We start from the raw sequence: 19674 nt of genomic DNA on the forward strand, positions 1-19674 counted from the left end.
ACCTTTGGAAGAGCAGGCAATGCTCTTAACCGCTGAGCCATCTCTCCAGCCCTATTTCTTTAACCTAAGTAACAAATATGTATTAAAAAAGAATTAAGAATAAGCCAAATATTACGAATACATCTGATCTGGAAAATGATAAATGGAACCAACAAAACAAAATATAAAAGCCCTATGAAAATCCTGTCATTCAAACCATAGCAAGCCAGGTAGGACCTGGCTTGGAGGACGGTGATAGAGCTTCCAGTTCACCTGCAATCCTATGTTCATCCTCACTCAGGTATTTGGATATGATCAGTAAGGAACTGGAACAACTAGAGCGCACAGCGGAAGAGCAGCGCCTGCTCCGCATGGACAGGGAAGAGAGACGGCAGCGGGAGTATACAAGAAAAAAACTCAATCTCCGGAGAAAAATCGAAGAGGTAAGACGTGACTGCAAGTGTTGTGACGGGAAAATACACAGTTTTTCCGTTTGCAAATAAACTTAACGGTAGAGGCCAGATACCACAAACGGCATAAAGAACGATTATTTTTAAAGATCAATGTAAAAAAGTTACTACGCATTGTTTCCCTTTACATTCACTTCAGTGTGCATAGGAAATAATTTTTAAATTGCCTTTGGTAAAAATGAACCATGGCTAATTTTCATTTGAAATTTAAAAATATTCATTTGTGTGTGCACACCGCATAATGCAGTGAAGAAGTCCAGATAGCTTACGGGAGTCATTTCTTTCCTCTGCTGCGAGGGCCCTGGGAATCGCACTCAGGCTAACATGATTGGCAGCTGACAGCTGGCGCCCGGCCTCGTGCTGGCTGTCTTAGCCCATTCCAAAAGCGCTGAATGGCTTTCATACGTCTGTCATACATCTGTCCCCAGAAGTGTTGGGCCCTTTACTTGCCAGTTTTTTTTTTTTCTTGGTGGTGGACAAAGCGCACCTGCCGTGAAAACAAAACGCCCTCTCCCCTCCACGGTAATTCTGTGGCCCCTAGGAATGGAAGACAAAGGAGATGCTGCTGCTCACGAAGATTGGAGAAGATGTCAAGAGAGAGCAGCGGGTAGAGGAACAAAGGCGCAAGAGCCGAGAAGAGAGCGACAGAAAGGTAATGTGAGCTTTGAGGGCTTTCTTGGGATGTTTGAAAAGGAGCTTGGATTTTCAGAGTAAATATTTGCATGACAAATTATTCAAAAACTATATATTCTGCAAAACTAAATGTTAAAAACTTAAGAACCAAAAACCCGGGTGTTGCTTGCTGTGCGGCGAAGCCTATTTATGAACTCCAGGAAAGCTGCCAACTTGAGCCCACTGCGAGGCTGGCCTTGTGCTCACTGCAGCCACTCTATCACTGAAAAAACAGCAGCAAGTAGAACCCTTCACCAGATTACTGTTAAGTATACACACACACACACACACACACACACAATGCTCTTGTGAATATGCATTTAATCCTAAATTATATCTTTTATAAAAAGATTTATTTATTTTTAGTTTATGTATATGTTTAACAGCATAGATGTATGCGCACTACATGCTTGCATGTACAGGGGCCAGAAGAGGGAGCCCAGTACCCAGGAACTTGAATTCCATATGGTTGTGTGGGTGCTGGAAACTGAGCACAGATTCTCTGCAAGTGCTCCTAACACCCAAGTCCCCTCCTGCTTTTGATTTTATATCCTATAGGTTAGTTTGTAGGTGGCTTCTTTATTTAATAAAGCACACGAAATGATCTTTCATGTTAATAAATGTACATCTAAAATTCTAAATTTGGGGTAAACTATTCTTGACAAATTTAGGTGTAAATTTTACAAAGTTTGATTTGTGTTGCAATATATCATTATACTTAAAACTTCACAAAATATTGGGAATTGAAGTAGCTGTTTTATTTTTCTATAAAAATATCATAAATTGAAGTTTTTACTTAATTTTCCATTCTGCTTCTCACATGTGTATCTTAGCCTTGTTCGAGATTCACTAATGATGTGAATAAGTAGGCTTGTCTTACTTAATATAATCTGCATATTAACACCTTATATTCAGTGTTTCAACAGCTCTGTACACACCTAAAGATAGCACACACACACACACACAATAGTTAATTGCAGTAGGTTTTAATAATAGAATAGTACGAGGCACAGCAGCTTCCCTTGCCATGCATCTCAAAAGTAAAACATTACTTTTACTAGGATTAGCTTTGATTAGCACACACCTTTAATCCCAGCACTTGGGAAGCAGAGGCAGGCCGATCTCTGTGAGTTCAAGGTCAGTCTGGTCTGCAAAGTGAGTTCCAGGACGGCTAGAGCTGTTACACAAAGAAACCCTGTCTTGAAAAACAAAACAAAACAAAAAATCTATTACTCGATAGCCAAAAGTTTTATCATAAAGTAATGTTGGTGGTTTGTCAAATATTTTCTTTGATGATTTTGTGGAATTGTTGTTTATGGTTCTTTGGTGTGTATAAAATAAGTAAAATGTTAAACTGTTATTAAATCAATTCATTTGGCCAAATTTTACTGTAATTTTTATGATATATAGTTTGATACAAATTGCCAGAAATATGTGTAGAATTTTGCAGAAGAAATTTTAGGTTTATTTTTGATCTCATGTAGTTTCTTTGTCTGGATCTGGTATTGGTGCAGCACAATATCATTCAGCTAGCTTGTAACCCAGACTGGGTTTCTCCTGAAACTCTGAGTTCACCATTTGTAGCAATTTTGGAGTTTTTTTAGGCACCAATTGTAAAATATTTGTTCTGTCTCATATTAGTTACCTTTATCTCTGTGGTCAAATACCCAACAAGCAGTGACTTAAGGAAGGGAGAGTCTATTATGGCTTTCAGTTTGAGAGGATACAGTCTCTCTGTATCTTAGGGAAATAATGCAGGATCAGGACAGCTGGTCACTGTGCATCTGCTTTGGAAGCTCAGAAAAAAAATGAATGTCTGTGCTCACCTCAGCTTTCTCCTTTTTCTTCTGAGGTTCCAGCCCCTGGAATAGTACCACCCACATTTAGGGAGTATCCGCTCTTCTCAGTAAACAACCATGCTGACCCACAGTGTTGTAAATATTCACGGTGATCCTCAATCCCAACAAGTTTGCACACAAATTACATGCTTTCCTCTTGCCAGAACCCTAACTACTTGAACCAGAGTCTATCTTCCTGAAAGTCGGAGTGTTCTCCCTTTCAGGGCTTCCTCTAAGGCCCTTTACATCATGGAATTCGAACACATTGCACCTATGCTGGGTGCACTGAAATCTTCAACTTGAAGTCTAAGTCCATCTTTCCTAAGTTAATTATAACTGAATAATATATTTTTATAGGTCACGTGGCCCTGTCTCTTTTCAGGCCTAACATTCTGCCACTTGATGCGTTATATTGACTTCTTGTGTTCATTCTTTCTATAACTTTGGAAATAATCTTGATTAATCAAACTTTTTATGATTTGCCAGCTGAGGCTAGTGTTACTGTTTATTGGAACTAGGTATTGCCTATAATTGAAGCAAGGGCCATTTTAGTATTCTAGCCAGTATGACTCATGAAGCCTTTATAATGGGGCTTGTAAAAATGCATATAATTTTCATCTTTATGGAAATGCAAAGCTCTCTCCTCTCTTAGCCCTCAGGATGTTCTTTTATGTTCTCTTGTGTACTTCTTTATGTGCAGTGATCCTTTTTCTTACAGAATGTGGAATAAGATGTCTAGGGCTCTCTCTGTATCCAGTACTCTTCTGACTTGTGCATGGTCAATAGTATCCCAGAGAGTCACAACGAAAAGTTACATTTCCAAAACTGCAATCATTCTTCTGAAGTATTCAGTGAGGTAAACTGTACCTACCTAAGCGTGCAACCAGAAATAGAAATGGATTCCTTACTGCTCTCTAAATACTCTAAATTTACAAGTCACAAGAGAGAAATTTAAGTGTTTATTTCTACTATACTATATAGTTTAAATATTTGTTTGGAACTTATAAATGTCAAATTAATACTCACCAGTATATTTTCTTTACTATTATAGAAACAAGCAATGCTAGAGAAAAAAATGGCCTATCATTTACAAAAAATGCAGGATACTGGCTTAAAAGATGACATGGGAAGAAATGCGTTTGAATATAAAGGACAGAATGGAGCTCCTTATGAATGTGAGAATACTGTGCCACCAAGTCGATCAGTGTAACATGTAATATCTTACATACTTGTGCTTCCTACCCACTTCATACGGGGTCCTAAACTAACGATTTCCACACTACTATTCAAGTTGAAAAGATCACACACACACACACACACACACACACACACACACACACACGCTCGCGCGCGCGCGCATTCACCAAGACTAAAATAATGTTATCAACTGGTTCAAGTGACAAATTTGATTGCCCTTCAATTTTTATACCAATTTCCTTATTCTTAGTATAATGTATATTTTACTACTAACACATTAAAACTAATGTGTAAAGTAATTATTTATATACATTAACATTGTGTTTTGGTATGTTGTCAACTAGTAAGAATAGAAAACACCTGGTGAACTAAGAAGATAAAGAAGGATAAAGGTTGTAGAAAAAAGCAGGGAAACATAGACTAGAATGGAGGAAGGTGTAAAAGTAGCAGAGCATGACTGAGTGTGCCCAATCAGGACATTTTGGGTGTGACACCAAGGGATCACAATGAAATGATCCGTATCAGTTGTTGGTTAGCACAGCAGAAGGTTTTTTTTGTTTGTTTGTTTTTTGTTTTTTGTTTTTTTTTAATTTTTCGAGACAGGGTTTCTCTGTGGCTTTGGAGCCTGTCCTGGAACTAGCTCTGTAGACCAGGCTGGTCTTGAACTCACAGAGATCCGCCTGCCTCCGCCTCCCGAGTGCTGGGATTAAAGGTGTGCACCACCATCGCCCAGCAGCAGAAGGTTTTTTAAACGTTCTAGGAATGCACACTATTGAGAGAACATGGCCGTCAGCCTTTTTTCTCATCAGCCCCACCTGTAGTTCAGCTCTTCCCTGTACTCTGTTACCTTATTAACTGCTCTTAACTGGAGTCTGCCTTACCTTTCTCCACACATATTCTGTAACTGTTTAATAATGATAATTTCAACTGTTGATCCCGAGCTTTTTCCTATAAATTCACTTTAAAGGGTATGCAACCATCACCCCATGGAGTCCAGTCTTAATTTAAAGTTCTAGGTTTTAGTTTGCACTATTTTCTGAAGATGACACTGTCCTCTCCTGGTGCCACGTCCAGGCTCTGGAGCCAGACTGTACTGACCAACACTTCCTCTAACTCCTCCTTTATAATTTTCAAGACCTGTAAATGGTTTTGGCAAGTTAACATGTCCCAAATACTATCACCATCTAAAACATAACATAGCACACTAAACAACTATAAAAACCTAAAAATTCTAGGACAGAGTAAGGTTTTATTTATAGTTCTGTCAAATCGGAGTACTGACCACTGTAAGCAGATTAAATTCCCCGTTTTTGCCTCTCTATGTTCATTGTCTCGGCCCTACTATTACTAGTCGTCATTTCTCTCTAATCCTTCACACGCAATTTACATCCAATAAAGTATTTCTAGATAACCTTAAATTGAATGAACCCTTTTCTTTAAGTCACTGGAAGCTTGCAATACACTAGATATCTACAGATTTCTAATAATTTCAATCACTATAATACTAAACTTCTATTTTTGTCATAAAATTTGGAGAAAAATATATCTACTGATTAGTTCGCTAGATGAATTAATTCAGTCGATTTGCTTTTTTCAAGGATTGGTGCAGCCCTATGCTTCAGATTAGAAATCACTTGAGCAGCTTTGTACATCCAGATATCTCTTCCTCATGCAACTGGGAAATAGTGTGAACTGTCCACTTTTTCACGCATTTAAAAAAATTTCCTTTTCTGTGTGTTTTATCCTGTATGCACACGTGTGTAGCCTGTGCATAGCTATTATCTCTGAAGGTCAGAAGAGGGCAGGAGACCAGACCCTTGGAACTGGTTGGTTGTGAGCAATCCGAACCAAACCCAGATCGTCTACAAGAGCAAAAGTTGCTCATAACTTCTCAACAATCTCTTCTGGTCCCTATATACACAGCCACATATTTTTGCTTTTACTCATCTCAAAGTCAAATTCAAGAATCTCAGAGTCATTGTGGGCTGATAAGTCTTCATCAGTGTCATTATGCTGACCTGTACTCCTTATAGAAACTCGGGGTTAGGTGTAGGTTTCCTTCTTTCCAAAATAAAAATTGTCTCTCCAAGTATGCCTTTTAAATTAAAGACATAATATCTCAGAAATAATCACCTCTTTCCATTTTCCATTTCTCCATCTTCTCCTCTCTGTCCCCCAAATACCACATACAGATTAACAAGGACTTACTTCCTCTTGATCACAAAAGGATATTTGATCTTGGGTAATTCTATTATCACCACTAATAATGTCTTATTATGTTTTTAAGCTTCTATGAAGAAGAGAAAGAAGCATTTTGATGATATAAAAGTAGTTTATCCTGATGGTGAAGATAGGACATATAAAGGAACGTCAGGTAATTGAATATTTTAATAAATACTCAATAAGCAGCACTCCTCCATGGCTTCTGCTTCAATTCCTGCCTTGACTTCCCTTCCTGATAGACTATAGTGGTAAGATGAAATACATTCTTTATTCCCAAAGCTGCTTTTGGTCATGTTTTTTATTATAGCAGAAGAAACTTAAGATAACAAAAATAACACAATACTGCCACAAAAAAAGAACATGTAGAATAATGGAATAAAACGGAATATCTTATAAGCCGACACTACCAAATACCCACTGATTTTTGACAGAGTTGTTAAAAGTCTGAACTGGAGAATACGATGCTGAGTTCAGCAAATGGATCTGGGAAAGCCGGATATCTACAAGTGGAAAAATAAACCAGATGCCTAAATCTTACCTTATACAAAACTCAGTTCCAGGTATATCAAACAAACACAACCGCTAAATAAAAAAACTGCTAGTTAAAATGTTAATTACCAAATGTGATTGCACAGAATTAAATGACTTCACTGGACATGTGTTTTAGACAATAGAATGATTAAATGGAGGACTGAACAGAGTAAAATCTTTTCTAACTACACGTATAATCTTGGGCTAGCATTTGGAATAAATAGATTCACACACACACACACACACACACACATACACAAAGAAAACAGGAAATCAACCAATCCAACTTGTAAGTAACTAATGAATAGACACCTCAAAAGATGAGGTATAAATGGCCACCAAACTGATGAAATAAATCAACATCATTAGAAAAATGCAAGCCGAAATACCTGGCGAGATGGAAATCAAAACACTGACATTCTTTTCCACTCCAGACTAAATTGCAGTCATTAAAAAACAAATAAAAACACATGCTAATGAGGGTGTAGATTTCAAAAAGTGAAGGAAGTCTGTCTCTATGTGCTGGTGGGAACATAAATCAGTCTAATCACTTTGAAAATCTGTATGAATTTTCCTAAAAACTTAAAAACAGATCTACCACGTAAACTAGCTAAATCATTTTTTGGGTATTCCCACTAAAAACTCAAATAAATGATACAGAGACCTGCACATCAATGTTTATTTCAGTACTGTTCAAAATAAACCATAAGATGAAGATTGGTGTCCTTCAACAAAAGAATAAAGAAAGTATGGTGTGTTTGCACAGCAGAATTATGTTTAATCAAAAATGTGGTAATTTAAAACAACGAGAGCGAGCCAATGTTTGCACTTGAGTGTTTGAAAGTTTGTGCAAATTAAATTTCCCTTAGAAATTTGCTTCAATCTATGAAGTCACTTAAACTCAAGAAATAATTTGTGTCTGGTACATTTTTGCAGAAAATGTTTTTAGAGTCATTAATTTATTTATTTGTTTGACAGTAATTTACTCGCATTTTAATTATTCGTAAGTAGGAGTTGATATGTAAGTTTTCAAGAGCATTGTCTTTTATGTAAGTTTTCATATCATCCCTCTTGTATTGTACTTCTTTCTTAATCATTTGGCAATTATCTGTCATCTCTGCTGTGCTGATTGATGTCTTCTCCTTTCCCTGCTCAGGCTTCTTTTCATTTTTACTGAGTTTAGAGCCGCCGGTTTGGATCATTACTTTTTTACAGCTTTTACTATGTCTTTAAATGAATTATTTTCTCTGCTTATTAAGTATTGATAGAAATGTGTGAAAGAAAAGAACTTATGACCCACTGGTGACAGATATTATAATAGGGTGATCACTTTGATAAAGTTTTTAAGGTTACTTAAGTAATAATTACCATATAGCCCAGGTAGTTTTTATGATAAAGATTTATTCAATTTAACTGAAATAGATACAGAGACAAATCAATAGTTTTATAGATCAGTGTCATATTGATCTATTGATATGTTAGATATATATGTATAAAAATTTACAGTTCTTACCCAAAAACAAAAGCAAAGGAGAAGTGTACACACTGTATCATTTCATTCATGCAAAATTTCAGAAAACACAAAATAATATTGAGTCATCAGTACTCTTGGAGATGGAAAGATGGATTAATGACAACCATCGCGGGGAACATTTATATGAGGAATCCCAATATATTATATCACTGATTGAATGATACTTTCAGTTGTCTGTGTCTCTTTTAGAAGTATTGTTGCTCAAGAATATTTAAAATTTAAATAACTACTTTAAGGAAATAGTTTGTTGCACTTAACAGCATGTTCAGAACCAAAGGATTTCTTCTCATTTACTCCTAGGGCAAGCGTCTACTGTTGTTAATCAGTCTCAGAGTAGTTCGAAGAATGTCACGAAAATGTCAAGATCCTCAGTTGCTTACCAGCCCCAGGTAAAGAACAGCAATTTAGAACAAAAGGTAAAAATGTTTCAATGATGTGGTTAGTGTTACTTCCTCTGCTTAAGTTCCATTTACACATGTGACCTCTTTTACTAACCTGGCGTTATAAGGGAAAATGAATTCTTGCAAGAAAAAGGGTTCCACTCCCTGGGCAAGGAAGTGTCAGCTTAGCTATATTACTCATGTACTGTGAAATTTATCAGAAGCAAATCCACAGCCCGTTATCAACAGTGATGATAATATACTATCTATCTATCTATCTATCTATCTATCTATCTATCTATCTATCTATCTATCTATCTATCTATCTATTTATATAATACTGCTATTTGTTGGTAGTCTAAGAAATGTATGCTCATGTAGACCAAGCACTGGGATAAGCTAAAACATGGAAAAATAAGAAAATTGTTTTAATTTTCTTATTGAATTGAATGCAAATTGAGTCAATTATATGCAAAGGTGAGTGAGGCAGCACCCTTCTTGAGGACACATTATCCAGGGAGTCATAAAGAAAGTACTTCCTTCATCGGGAGTGACTAATTTTTACTCTGGTCCTAATGAGTATTTTAAATAAGCATTTTATAGTGTTGCAGGATGTTTGAAATGGTAGAAATATAGCTCCCTGTATCCCGTTGAATGACTAAGTTTTGGAATTATCCATTGAACGTCTCACTGTGCCTTTAAATAAAGTACAAACTGGAAGAGGCGTAAGGTCTATATTGCTAGAAATTGAGCTCAATATTGAACTAGATTTGAGACAGCAAAAAGTATCCTGGGAAGTCAGTGATAGGCACTGTGCCTGGTACACTTCTGATGACAAACTTAGAGCAGGAAGAGGAGAAAGCATCTGGATTAATTTGATTTTCTGATAGAAGATAAAAAGGTCTTCCTGAAGTACTGTTACTTATATTTTTTATTTAATGTTTTATCATATAGAGATATGGAATGACGAAAAAAGCAAGTGATGAAAGAGGTAAGATTTTGAACAGTACTCCTCATTCTGTTATTAAGTATATAATTATACTCCATTGTATGGTTTTAAAAGTGTTTTACCTAATTTTAAAAGGAATGATTAGTTCGACTTTTTTATTTTTGAAGTAGCCTTCCTCCAATCACTTCTTTCTCTTTTTAGTTTACTACACATCTTGCTGTGAAAAAAAAATCTTTCTCTCTGTCCCTTTTCTCTCCTGAACAGGTGGCTGCTGCCTCTTCTCCCTATTCTCTCTCTCTCTCTCTCTCTCTCTCTCTCTCTCTCTCTCTCTCTCTCTCTCTGTCTCTGTCTCTCTCCCTCCTTCCCCTCCCTCCCTCTCTCCCTCTCTTCCTCCTCCTCTCCTTCACCCCCTTCCCTTTTGCAATCCACTAAATAAACTCAATGCTCAAACTATCAGAAAAAAAAAGAAAAAATCTTCTTAAAACAGCTTTTTGTCACTTTGCTTTTTGCCTAAAATCAAAGTTGTCATTGCAGACTGAATACAATTATAACAGTCCATTTTGTCAATGGGCCTTGTTTGTTTCATGAGAGTAAGCCCTTTCGCTCATCACAAGATAAGGATTTCAGACTTTTTCTTTGGAAGCATTTGGGAAGAAGTGACATCTAGAAAGATATTATCCTTGGAGAAGTTAGCTTAACTTAAACAGATTGCTGACTGTGATTATTCTGGTGAGGGTAGCGGTTTAGTGGGAAGAATGTTAGAGCAAGCCTGCAAATTATGATTCTCCTTCGGCACTACAGTGCTTTCATTTTTAAAACTATTTCTTATCTCTCCAGTCCCTTTAAACACATCAGCCAGAGATTCAGTTATTTCAGCTCAAAATTCACCCACAAAGACTACTAGACTTTCACACGCATCTTTGGGGCTTCAAAAAGAAGAGGTATGTAACATTTAATTTACTCTAGATTGAATCAGAATAAATGAGATACCTTATGGTCATTTTAATATATGAAAATGCCACTCTTTAACCTTACAGTATAACTTAATCCATGAACTTTATCATACAATTGTAAAAATGTAATAACCCATCATCAGGGTGGTACCTACACATAACCCTCAGAGGACTCAGGTAAGCTTCTTGGATGGTTTCTAATGACACTGATTTATCATTTTTCATCAGTAATCAGATAATCTGCACATAAAAAGTTATCACTGGGACCCAAATGTATAGCCATTACATATAAAATGAATATTATTTATAAATTGTCAACCTATTATCTTAGGAATAAAATCAATACCCGCAGTCCCAAAATTATCATGGTGTTAATTTATTATGCTAAGGAGTTTACATGGTTTTCAAACATTTTGATAGAAGACATTTAATAGATTATCTCCTAATGAATTATTCATATTAAAGAAGAAAAAGACATAATTTTATGTGACCCATAATGCAGAAGAGTTGACATCAAATAATGCAGAATAAAAATGCAGAATATCTAAAATGTGTCATGCTCACCATGGTATGCCTCTGAGATACATTTTATTATAAAGAAATATTTGCATAGTTAGTTCACTAATCTGTGGTGTCACTAGCTTTGTCAAATTACTATCAGGAAAAATTTTAACTGTTGGAATAGCCATATTGTTTACCATACTTTAAAGCATCTAACTTTTAATAAATCAAGAAGACCTGTTAAAACAGTATCTTAAAACATACTGTAGCCACACTTTTGTTTCATCCATTTTCACAACATTACAAGGAAAAAGAGGCCAAAAAGGACGTGTCAAGTTTGTTCATGCGATTGTAAGTAAAAATCGGCATGATAATATACAGTGCTGATTGATTATTGCAATACTCCAGGCTGCACAATGAGAACACTTCGTTACATACAAGGAAACAGTTCAGCTCACTACACAGACACAGTATGTCTGAACTGTGTTATCCACCTTTCTGAGCACTGTGTGCTCTACTCACTTTCCGTGTTACTCCTTAACGGGTAGCAGATGCTCATCGATACCCAATTTAACTGTTCTATGGCACTCAGGGCAAAACCTAAAATCCACCAGATATTTTTTTATTGCTTGCTTTCACGTTTCAAATATTGAAAAATGGAGATGCTTATTGTCATTTTTTTTTCTGCAAGCAGGTATAGTTCCCAGAAAGGTACAGAAACTCACAATCACTCATGGAGGGTACATGCTCTCTTTTTCAGCACCACTGAATTGCTACACTACTTCTTATTAAATTAACTACTTTGCCTTCTTGATGTGTTAATTTAGGGTTACCAGAAAATGCTATATTGTAGGAAAGAGGTACCATAGCAGGGACAGAGAACCTTCCTCTTATATAAGACCATATAAGTCTTCAGTTTCCATTCCTAATGCCAATTCCAACCATATCTAATTTCATTAAATTTTCTAATGATACTGTATTTGACATGAATAAAGTATATGCTGAGTATCAAAGTTAGGAAATCATCAGCTGTGTGAGTTATAGTATTGTGGACATTTTTTATTATATTAATTTTAATTCTATAAATAATAGGTATAAAATAAGCACAAAATTAATATTTCTTACAAATGGAAATTTGTGAGAAACTTAACAATATTAATTTAAATTTAAACATAGAAATGTAAGTTGGTGATAAAAATTTGGAGAAATCTCTTGTTGCTGTTTATGTAGGAGATGCAAGGGGACTGGGATGGAAGACCAAGCAAAAGATCAAGTTACGTTGCTGAGCCAGGTAAGCATCAGCTGGAAATCAGGCAGCTGTTAAAACAGTCTTCCACCAGCCGCTTGCTGTACCATTGCACATTCTCTGCCAGTTAACGTCTGAACGCAGTGATTTCTGCTCGGTCTGGTACAGTGAACTGAACATAGATGGAAAAGGTAGTCAGGACTGTTTCTTAGAGCTTTGACCCTGTAATGGAAGAAACATCTAGACACACACAAACCAAGTTTATAAATACAATAAAGAGTGTGCGTAAAACTACATCATGTATGAAGAGAATGGGTAGGAATATTATTTGAGGCATGAGGAAAGAGTTTTCTGATTCTGATTATTTATTTTTGAGGTTTTGCTACAATAACATCCTTTCCCCTTTTCTTTCTTCCCTCCAAACCCTGCCATATATCCTGACTTCTTCTTATTAATAAATATATATATATATAATTAATGTACATTTATATATATATATATATATACATACATATATGTTCCTAAATGCTTAAGTACAACATGCTTATTCTGAATGATGTTACTTGTATGTTTGTTTTCAGGGCTGAGCAATTAACATGCTCATCCCTGAGTCCCAGAGGAAGACTCTTTCTTCTGCTGTCAACATTCATTAGTTACCCAAAGTACTTTGTGTAGGGCTGAAACCACCTGGACGTCCCACCTTCTACTGTAGAATGTCTATTAATTTGTCTGTGTTTTGCTAACGTCCAGGAAGTGATTTTGGTGAGAGTTTACAGGTGTCATTTCTGAGTTTTCTAGGAAGCACAGTGGCAAAGCACACTCCCTGTTTCGGTACATCCTTTGTTTTCTGTCCTCTCTTTCTCAATGTTCCAAAAGCCTTCAAAGGTTTCATGTGTTTTAATTTCATGTGGGTTTTAATGAGATATTTCTCAGGATCACATCAAAATTGAGACAACATTTTCTAACATTTTACGGTTATATTTTTATGTCTTTTTCACTTGTCTGATAGCTTCTCTTTTCCTATCTTCCAGACTTTGAGGCATAGTTTACAAATAAAATTTTATGAATTCACAATAACCTTCCTAATCATTTGAGACATATAAAGTTATTGATATACATATATATACATACATATATATATATATAAACTGTGTACTAAGGCAGTCAATATATCTTCCACCTCAGTTACACTTGTGCATGTGTTTTGCATGTGTGCGTGGTTAGAACACAGAAGATATTCCTTCAATAAAATACTGCTAACAAAAATCATACTGCATAATGAATCCATAATATTTATTGGTTTTCCAAAAGACAAAACTGTGACCACTATCACTTCATGTCCTTTTCCTTCAAGTCTGTCATATTCAGCTTTTATGAGTTTGATGGTCCATGTTGCACATGTAAAGGAGAACATGTGAGGGTTACAGTTCAGCACCTTTGACTTACTTCATGTAACATAATGCTCTCCAGATTTGTGTGTTTCCCTTTTCTTTTGTTTTTCCTTCCAAGACACCCTAAAGCTTTTTACCCTCCTGCTCTCTCCTGAAGATCCATCTTTCAGTGTACAGCAAGTGTCCGTAACAACATACTAACATACTAACATATTAACAAATACACAAAGCTGAGTTATATGCTGTTGATTTCAATACTTGTTGCATCTATACACAGCATGCGTACTTTTATCCTGTGGTTATTATGTAAACAATCCAGAATAACAACCATTTATAAATGCCCTGTGCGTTGTTTATTTTGTACTATTACAGAGCACAATGTGCAGGAGATAAGGATAGGTTATGTGAAAATCCTATGTTATTTTGTGAAGGCGGATCGGATTAATACAGGCCAATTGGTGTAAGATGATACAACTTTAATGTAAATAGCACACTCACGCAACCGAAGTTCCAGCGATGCACCGAAACAGGAAACAGGAAATTGGCTCATTTAATCATTATTTGAGCCCATTCAGTAAAGTGATTTTCTGTGGTGATTACTGTTAATGAACACTCTTTCATGTTACGTGTGTGTGTGTGTGTGTGTGTGTGTGTGTGTGAGAGAGAGAGAGAGAGAGAGAGAGAGAGAGAGAGAGAGAGAAAGAGAGAGAGAGAGAGAGAGAGATGGAGAGACAGGGGGGTTTCTTTTAATGAGGGATTCACTCTGGCCTCGTATTTGAGCATACCAGGATAAGCAGGCTCTCTACAAAGTTCACGGGATCTGCTTTAGTCCATCTCCCCAGCACAGGTTTTAAAAGTACACGCCACTACATTTGTCTTTTCTGTGCATTCATAATCTTAGCATCTTCTCCAAAACCATAAAATACATAAAAACAAAGCCAAACTGAAAAAGGTATAGAATTTAGTATAGTTTATATATATATATATGCTATTCACTATTTGAAAAAATTAAGAATTGCTAATTAAATTGATTTTGAAATATCTCTAAATATAAACACAAATTTTCTCTTGACAGTTAATTCTAAGACTTCTGTTTCCTGTTTATTTGCATAATTAGCATACACAAATCTACACATTTTATCCAGTAAAGCTGTGCAGATGTTCTGAAGAAAGACCTTGCCTACGTCTTTATTAGCCATAGACAGAAACAGAATCATATTATGTTATATGCAAAGTAACTCAGACATTTCAGTGGAACAAAGCAAATGACAAATTGATGAACAACTTCTAAGGAAGCATAAACCAAATAGTATATTCCATGAATAGTTATTGCTGAAAATATTATGGTAAAACTATTACATTTTCAAGATACACGAGATAGCTTGTAATTATAGGAACATGAATTTTTGGTTTTTTACATTTAATATACATTTCATTTGTAAAAATTATTTGTGTGTATGTCTTAGGGTGCACGTGAGCAAGTTCAGGGTCCTGAAAAATGAGAGGATGAAAACTGTGGGGGTTTCAAGCATTTGTAAGATGTTTGGCATGGCTCCTGGCAACAGAACATGGCTTCTCTGTGAGAGCAGTATGCGCTCTAACCCGATGGTCCCTCTTTCCAGTCCCTATAAAGAACTTAATGTGAGCATGGTAGTGTGATTTCGAAATGCTAAAGAAGGATGTCTATTTATTTAGGTGAGTTGCAAGGAAAGATTTCAAAGGATTTACCACAGACTCAGCAGAACCTTTAAAAATAAGAAGTATAAATGCAAGGTTCTCCAAAGAAAATGACCAAGGCAACAACAGTCCAGAGGCTTTGGAAGGATATTACAGTAGAATATTAAATTTGACTCTGTCTATAGGCTATAGGATACACACAAAAGACTAGGCACTGAGAGGTGGTTAAGGAGTTCAGATTTTACAGTGCATTGAACTCTCTGCTAAGAACTTTGGAAATTGTTGCGTAATATCCTGAAAAGCTTGTACACTAGTCAGTTACTAGTAAGAACAGGTTATTTGATGATGTTGTTGCCATTTTAAATGCTATTAAGGATGAATATAAATTATCGTTTTCTTTTCTTGATGCTTAGGATCGCAGGGTGGTCCTCCACCCCCGGGTATTTTTTCTTCTCCTGTTTACTCAACTATGTAAGTATCCAAATTATTAACATAGAACTTTGCATTCATATTTTGGTAACTGCTCAAGTACATGACAACATGAAATCTTCCCTGTTTTGTAATCTACTTAGATTTACTGAAATCTCATTGCTTGAAAACTTGAAGAGTGAGCTTGAATTATAGACAAAGTGAAGGCCATCCTCATTCCTCCTGTTCAGTCCTCTGTTCTCCGAGCCCAGCATCTGTTCCCTTTACTTCAGAGTTTGTTTGGATTTCTCGCTCAAATATTTAACTATGACTTTTGAAACTATGGGCTTCTAAAACTGTTCATCGTGGCATTTTGATTACTTGATCATCTTTCTCTTTCTTTAAAGTTTTGCAGTGTTCTCCAAAATAATACTAGCATTGGAAACTGCAATGTTCCGAGAAGAGATATTAAGCAATAAAGCTTTTCATTTCTCCAATATTGGGGAGCAGATATTTTGGCATTTTTTCAACTTGAAAAGAAGTGACTACTGTTTTAGAAACACTGTGATCATTTACAAATGTTTATGTGGGGGTGCGCATGTGCATGCAGGTGTGGGCAGGCGGAAGTCAACATCACCAGTTGTCTTTCTCTTCTCTTGATATGTTATTTTAATGAGGCAGAGTCTCTCTCCGCAGCTGACCCAGCTTTTATGTATGGTCTCAGGATCTGAATCCAGTGTTCGTGCACAGCAAGCTATTTGCAGACAGGACCGTAGGCCCAGAACCCAATGCTAAAATTTTAAAAAGAACTCAACAAATCAAACAAAGTATAGACTAAACTGCACACTTTACATACCTAGATTCTTATGCAAATGGACATACAATAGAAAATATCTCTGATGACAAATGATTTTTATGTTCGAACTAAGCTTTGTCAATGATGACTTTGAGCTTGAGGTTGATGGGCATCAATATGTAGAACTCAGTGCATGATCACAGAATACACAGCACGTGTTATAGTCAGAAAGAATGACTCTCACCCAGACAAGTAAAATGAGGAGGAAAGAAGCCCATCATGTGCATACAATGATTATTTGTATTTATGTGATATAAAAATGCTAGAGGAGGAACATTCTAACCTCCTTTACTGTCCGGTCAGACTCTATTCATCACAAGTACAAATTTACCTGTATATTATGAATATTATGGCTTTACCATGGGGACCCCACATTTGTTCCAATGTCAACTACCTTTCAGCTCCTACTTATTTGTTCTTTTAAGAAGTGTAATTGCAAAGGACTGCTGTTAGAAATGAAAATTTATAACATAGAAATAGATTAAATGTGTCGGCAGTGGGAGCAGCACTGTAATAAATAAGCATCAGATGATTAAATTTGAAATCCTCTGCCATATAGACAATGCTTAGGATCTGTATTAATAGTTTATTAAGTTAAATTTCAAAAGTTCAGGACATTACTATTATGATCAAATTAGCATATAATTAATTACTTTGTCAGCAACACATGGGCAAAATTTAAGGCAAGAGACCATTCAAAAATAGTCTTCATTTGAGATTTGGTATACATAGGCACATTTTTATAATCTATTTATCAAAGATCTATTGAGAGCATGCTGTATTTAAAGAACAATGCCAGATCTTAGGAAAATATTAAAATTTACAGAATTAATGACTGTGATTATGATGAACTATTTTAAGAAAGCAATATAGGCTAGTTTAAAACTCCCTATATTATATTCACATCATTCTGAAATAAATGTTTGAAATAGTGTAAGCTTTCATTTTTATAAGGTTGAAGAATTATGGTTCTGACTGTTTTTTGTCAGTGTCCATTTCTTTTATGAAAAGAATAATATTTGGATGTCTTTACTTTTCCATTATCTTTGATTTTATAGCTCGCTTTAAAAAACAGTTGCTTCTGTGGAGGGTGCTGGGGATTTAGTGATGTGCCTCGCTCATGCTAGGCACCACTCACTCAGCTACACTGGCAGCTTAATAGAGTCAATATTTAATTCCGTCTTTTCAGTCATTTCTTTATGTCTCTGAGAGGTCTTTGCTCCCTGTTTGGACACATGGTATACTGTCAGTGTAGAGAACTATAGGACTCTAGTCTATGCCTTAAGACAGAAAAAAGTAAACTAAAAGTTAACTTTAGACAACCAAAGTAATGAATAAATGAAAGAAGGAAGGTTTGGAACTTGGAGTTTATTTAACAAACTAAATCTGAGAAAAGTTCTAGTCTATGGACTATTGTCACCTCTCCTCTCCTGTTTCTTCTCTCTCTTTCTCCTCCTCTCTCCTGCCTTAGTTCTGGCCTAACTCATCATGAACTCAATCTTCCTACCTCAGTCCCCTATCTAGCTGAAAATCCAGCTACTATGCCATGCTCCCAAAAACATTCCTGAGCAGAAACTATTGAAGTATTTTGTTTTGTTTTGTTGCCACACAGGTACGTTGCAATATTTAAACAGATGTTTTTTTTCCCCCGTTTTGTTTTAGATTTTGAGAAAAATAATTTTGGAATGTATTAGAAAGAGATTAGGCAAATAGTTCATGTTTGGAATGATTAGAAATAGATGTCTAGACTTATTTAACATAATTTTAATTATTGCATTTTATACATTTTTATAAATCTACCCTTTAGTATATAATAGTAAATCTAATTACAACACATGAAAGGATGTGTTCATCACATCATTGCATGATGATGACTGAAGCTAGCGTTGAATGCAGCCAGAAACCCATGATTCTAGACAGTAGGTAGTGAACAGTAGTCCACACGTTCTCTTTCTGCTGTGAGATGTAGCAAAAGGAGGATGGGACTTTAGGATCTGAAAATGCAGATAAAGGGATACAAGAGAGCTATTATCATAAAAGCCATTACTCCATTGTCTCTGTTAGCAGATAGGATAGACTGATCTTCTTTTCCTTTTTTTCTTATCCTGTGTTAATCTCTGGAGAACTGGAAAGCATACATATCAAAGGTTTATCAGCGTTCCACCTACCAGACACAGGCTGTTTATGTTATGTTGTTGTTCTACTCTCCTGAGTAAATAAAGCACGTTTTTGAGTCCAAAGGCACATATCTTAGGAAAACATTACATAAGAACATTCAAGAGAACAAAGCAAAGTTTAGGGTATTTTGTGTTTATGTAGAACTCTCATAAAAAAGAAACAATAAGTAATATGAACTTTAAAAGCATTTTTATAAATGTGTGTTCTAACTTAACAAATCATAACTATTTCTTAACTTTACAGGCAGCAAAATCTACAGAATTGCTTGCAGGATAAAGTATGTATCATAAAATTTACTGATAAGACAGTATACTAATTGCCATATGCCATTCTAGAAAAAAATGTATTTCAGATGCCAATAATCATCTGCTATTATTTGTTGGTCATACCCTTTGTCTTTTCTTGTATTAGAAGTTAACTTTTAGATAATTTTAATAGTTTCCTTTTAGTGTAAAGTTGTTATCAAAAAATACTCTTGGTGCTTTAGGACAGTCTCTTGGGTATAACACGGAGAAGCATTCAGGGACCTAGCCCTGAGAAGCAGATAACAGGATCTCATCTCTCGTGAGATATTATTAATCAGTGTAGCTTTGCAGATATTGGTGTTGAACTATGGAGAGAATGAGTTGAGATACCTGAATCCATCTCTAGCAATTCTCATAGGAAGAACCTGCTACCAAAGAGCACAGGT

General features: G+C 35.8%; 1 protein-coding gene across 1 annotated transcript in view; it reads left to right on the forward strand.

Moving 5' to 3' along the window:
- Positions 1-19674, forward strand: part of Fsip2 (fibrous sheath interacting protein 2) — a 66113-nt gene that overhangs the window by 8331 nt on the left and 38108 nt on the right. The window contains exons 6-16 of the mRNA XM_013355642.1: positions 281-422; positions 991-1101; positions 4011-4121; positions 6130-6136; positions 6444-6530; positions 8745-8860; positions 9779-9815; positions 10611-10714; positions 12458-12518; positions 15955-16012; positions 19227-19260. Of these exons, the coding sequence (XP_013211096.1) occupies positions 281-422; positions 991-1101; positions 4011-4121; positions 6130-6136; positions 6444-6530; positions 8745-8860; positions 9779-9815; positions 10611-10714; positions 12458-12518; positions 15955-16012; positions 19227-19260 (868 nt within the window). The remainder of the gene's footprint in view (positions 1-280; positions 423-990; positions 1102-4010; positions 4122-6129; positions 6137-6443; positions 6531-8744; positions 8861-9778; positions 9816-10610; positions 10715-12457; positions 12519-15954; positions 16013-19226; positions 19261-19674) is intronic.

The sequence above is a fragment of the Microtus ochrogaster genome, chromosome 4 (assembly GCF_000317375.1).
Source record: "Microtus ochrogaster isolate Prairie Vole_2 chromosome 4, MicOch1.0, whole genome shotgun sequence".
In the NCBI taxonomy this organism is placed as follows: Eukaryota; Metazoa; Chordata; class Mammalia; order Rodentia; family Cricetidae; genus Microtus; species Microtus ochrogaster.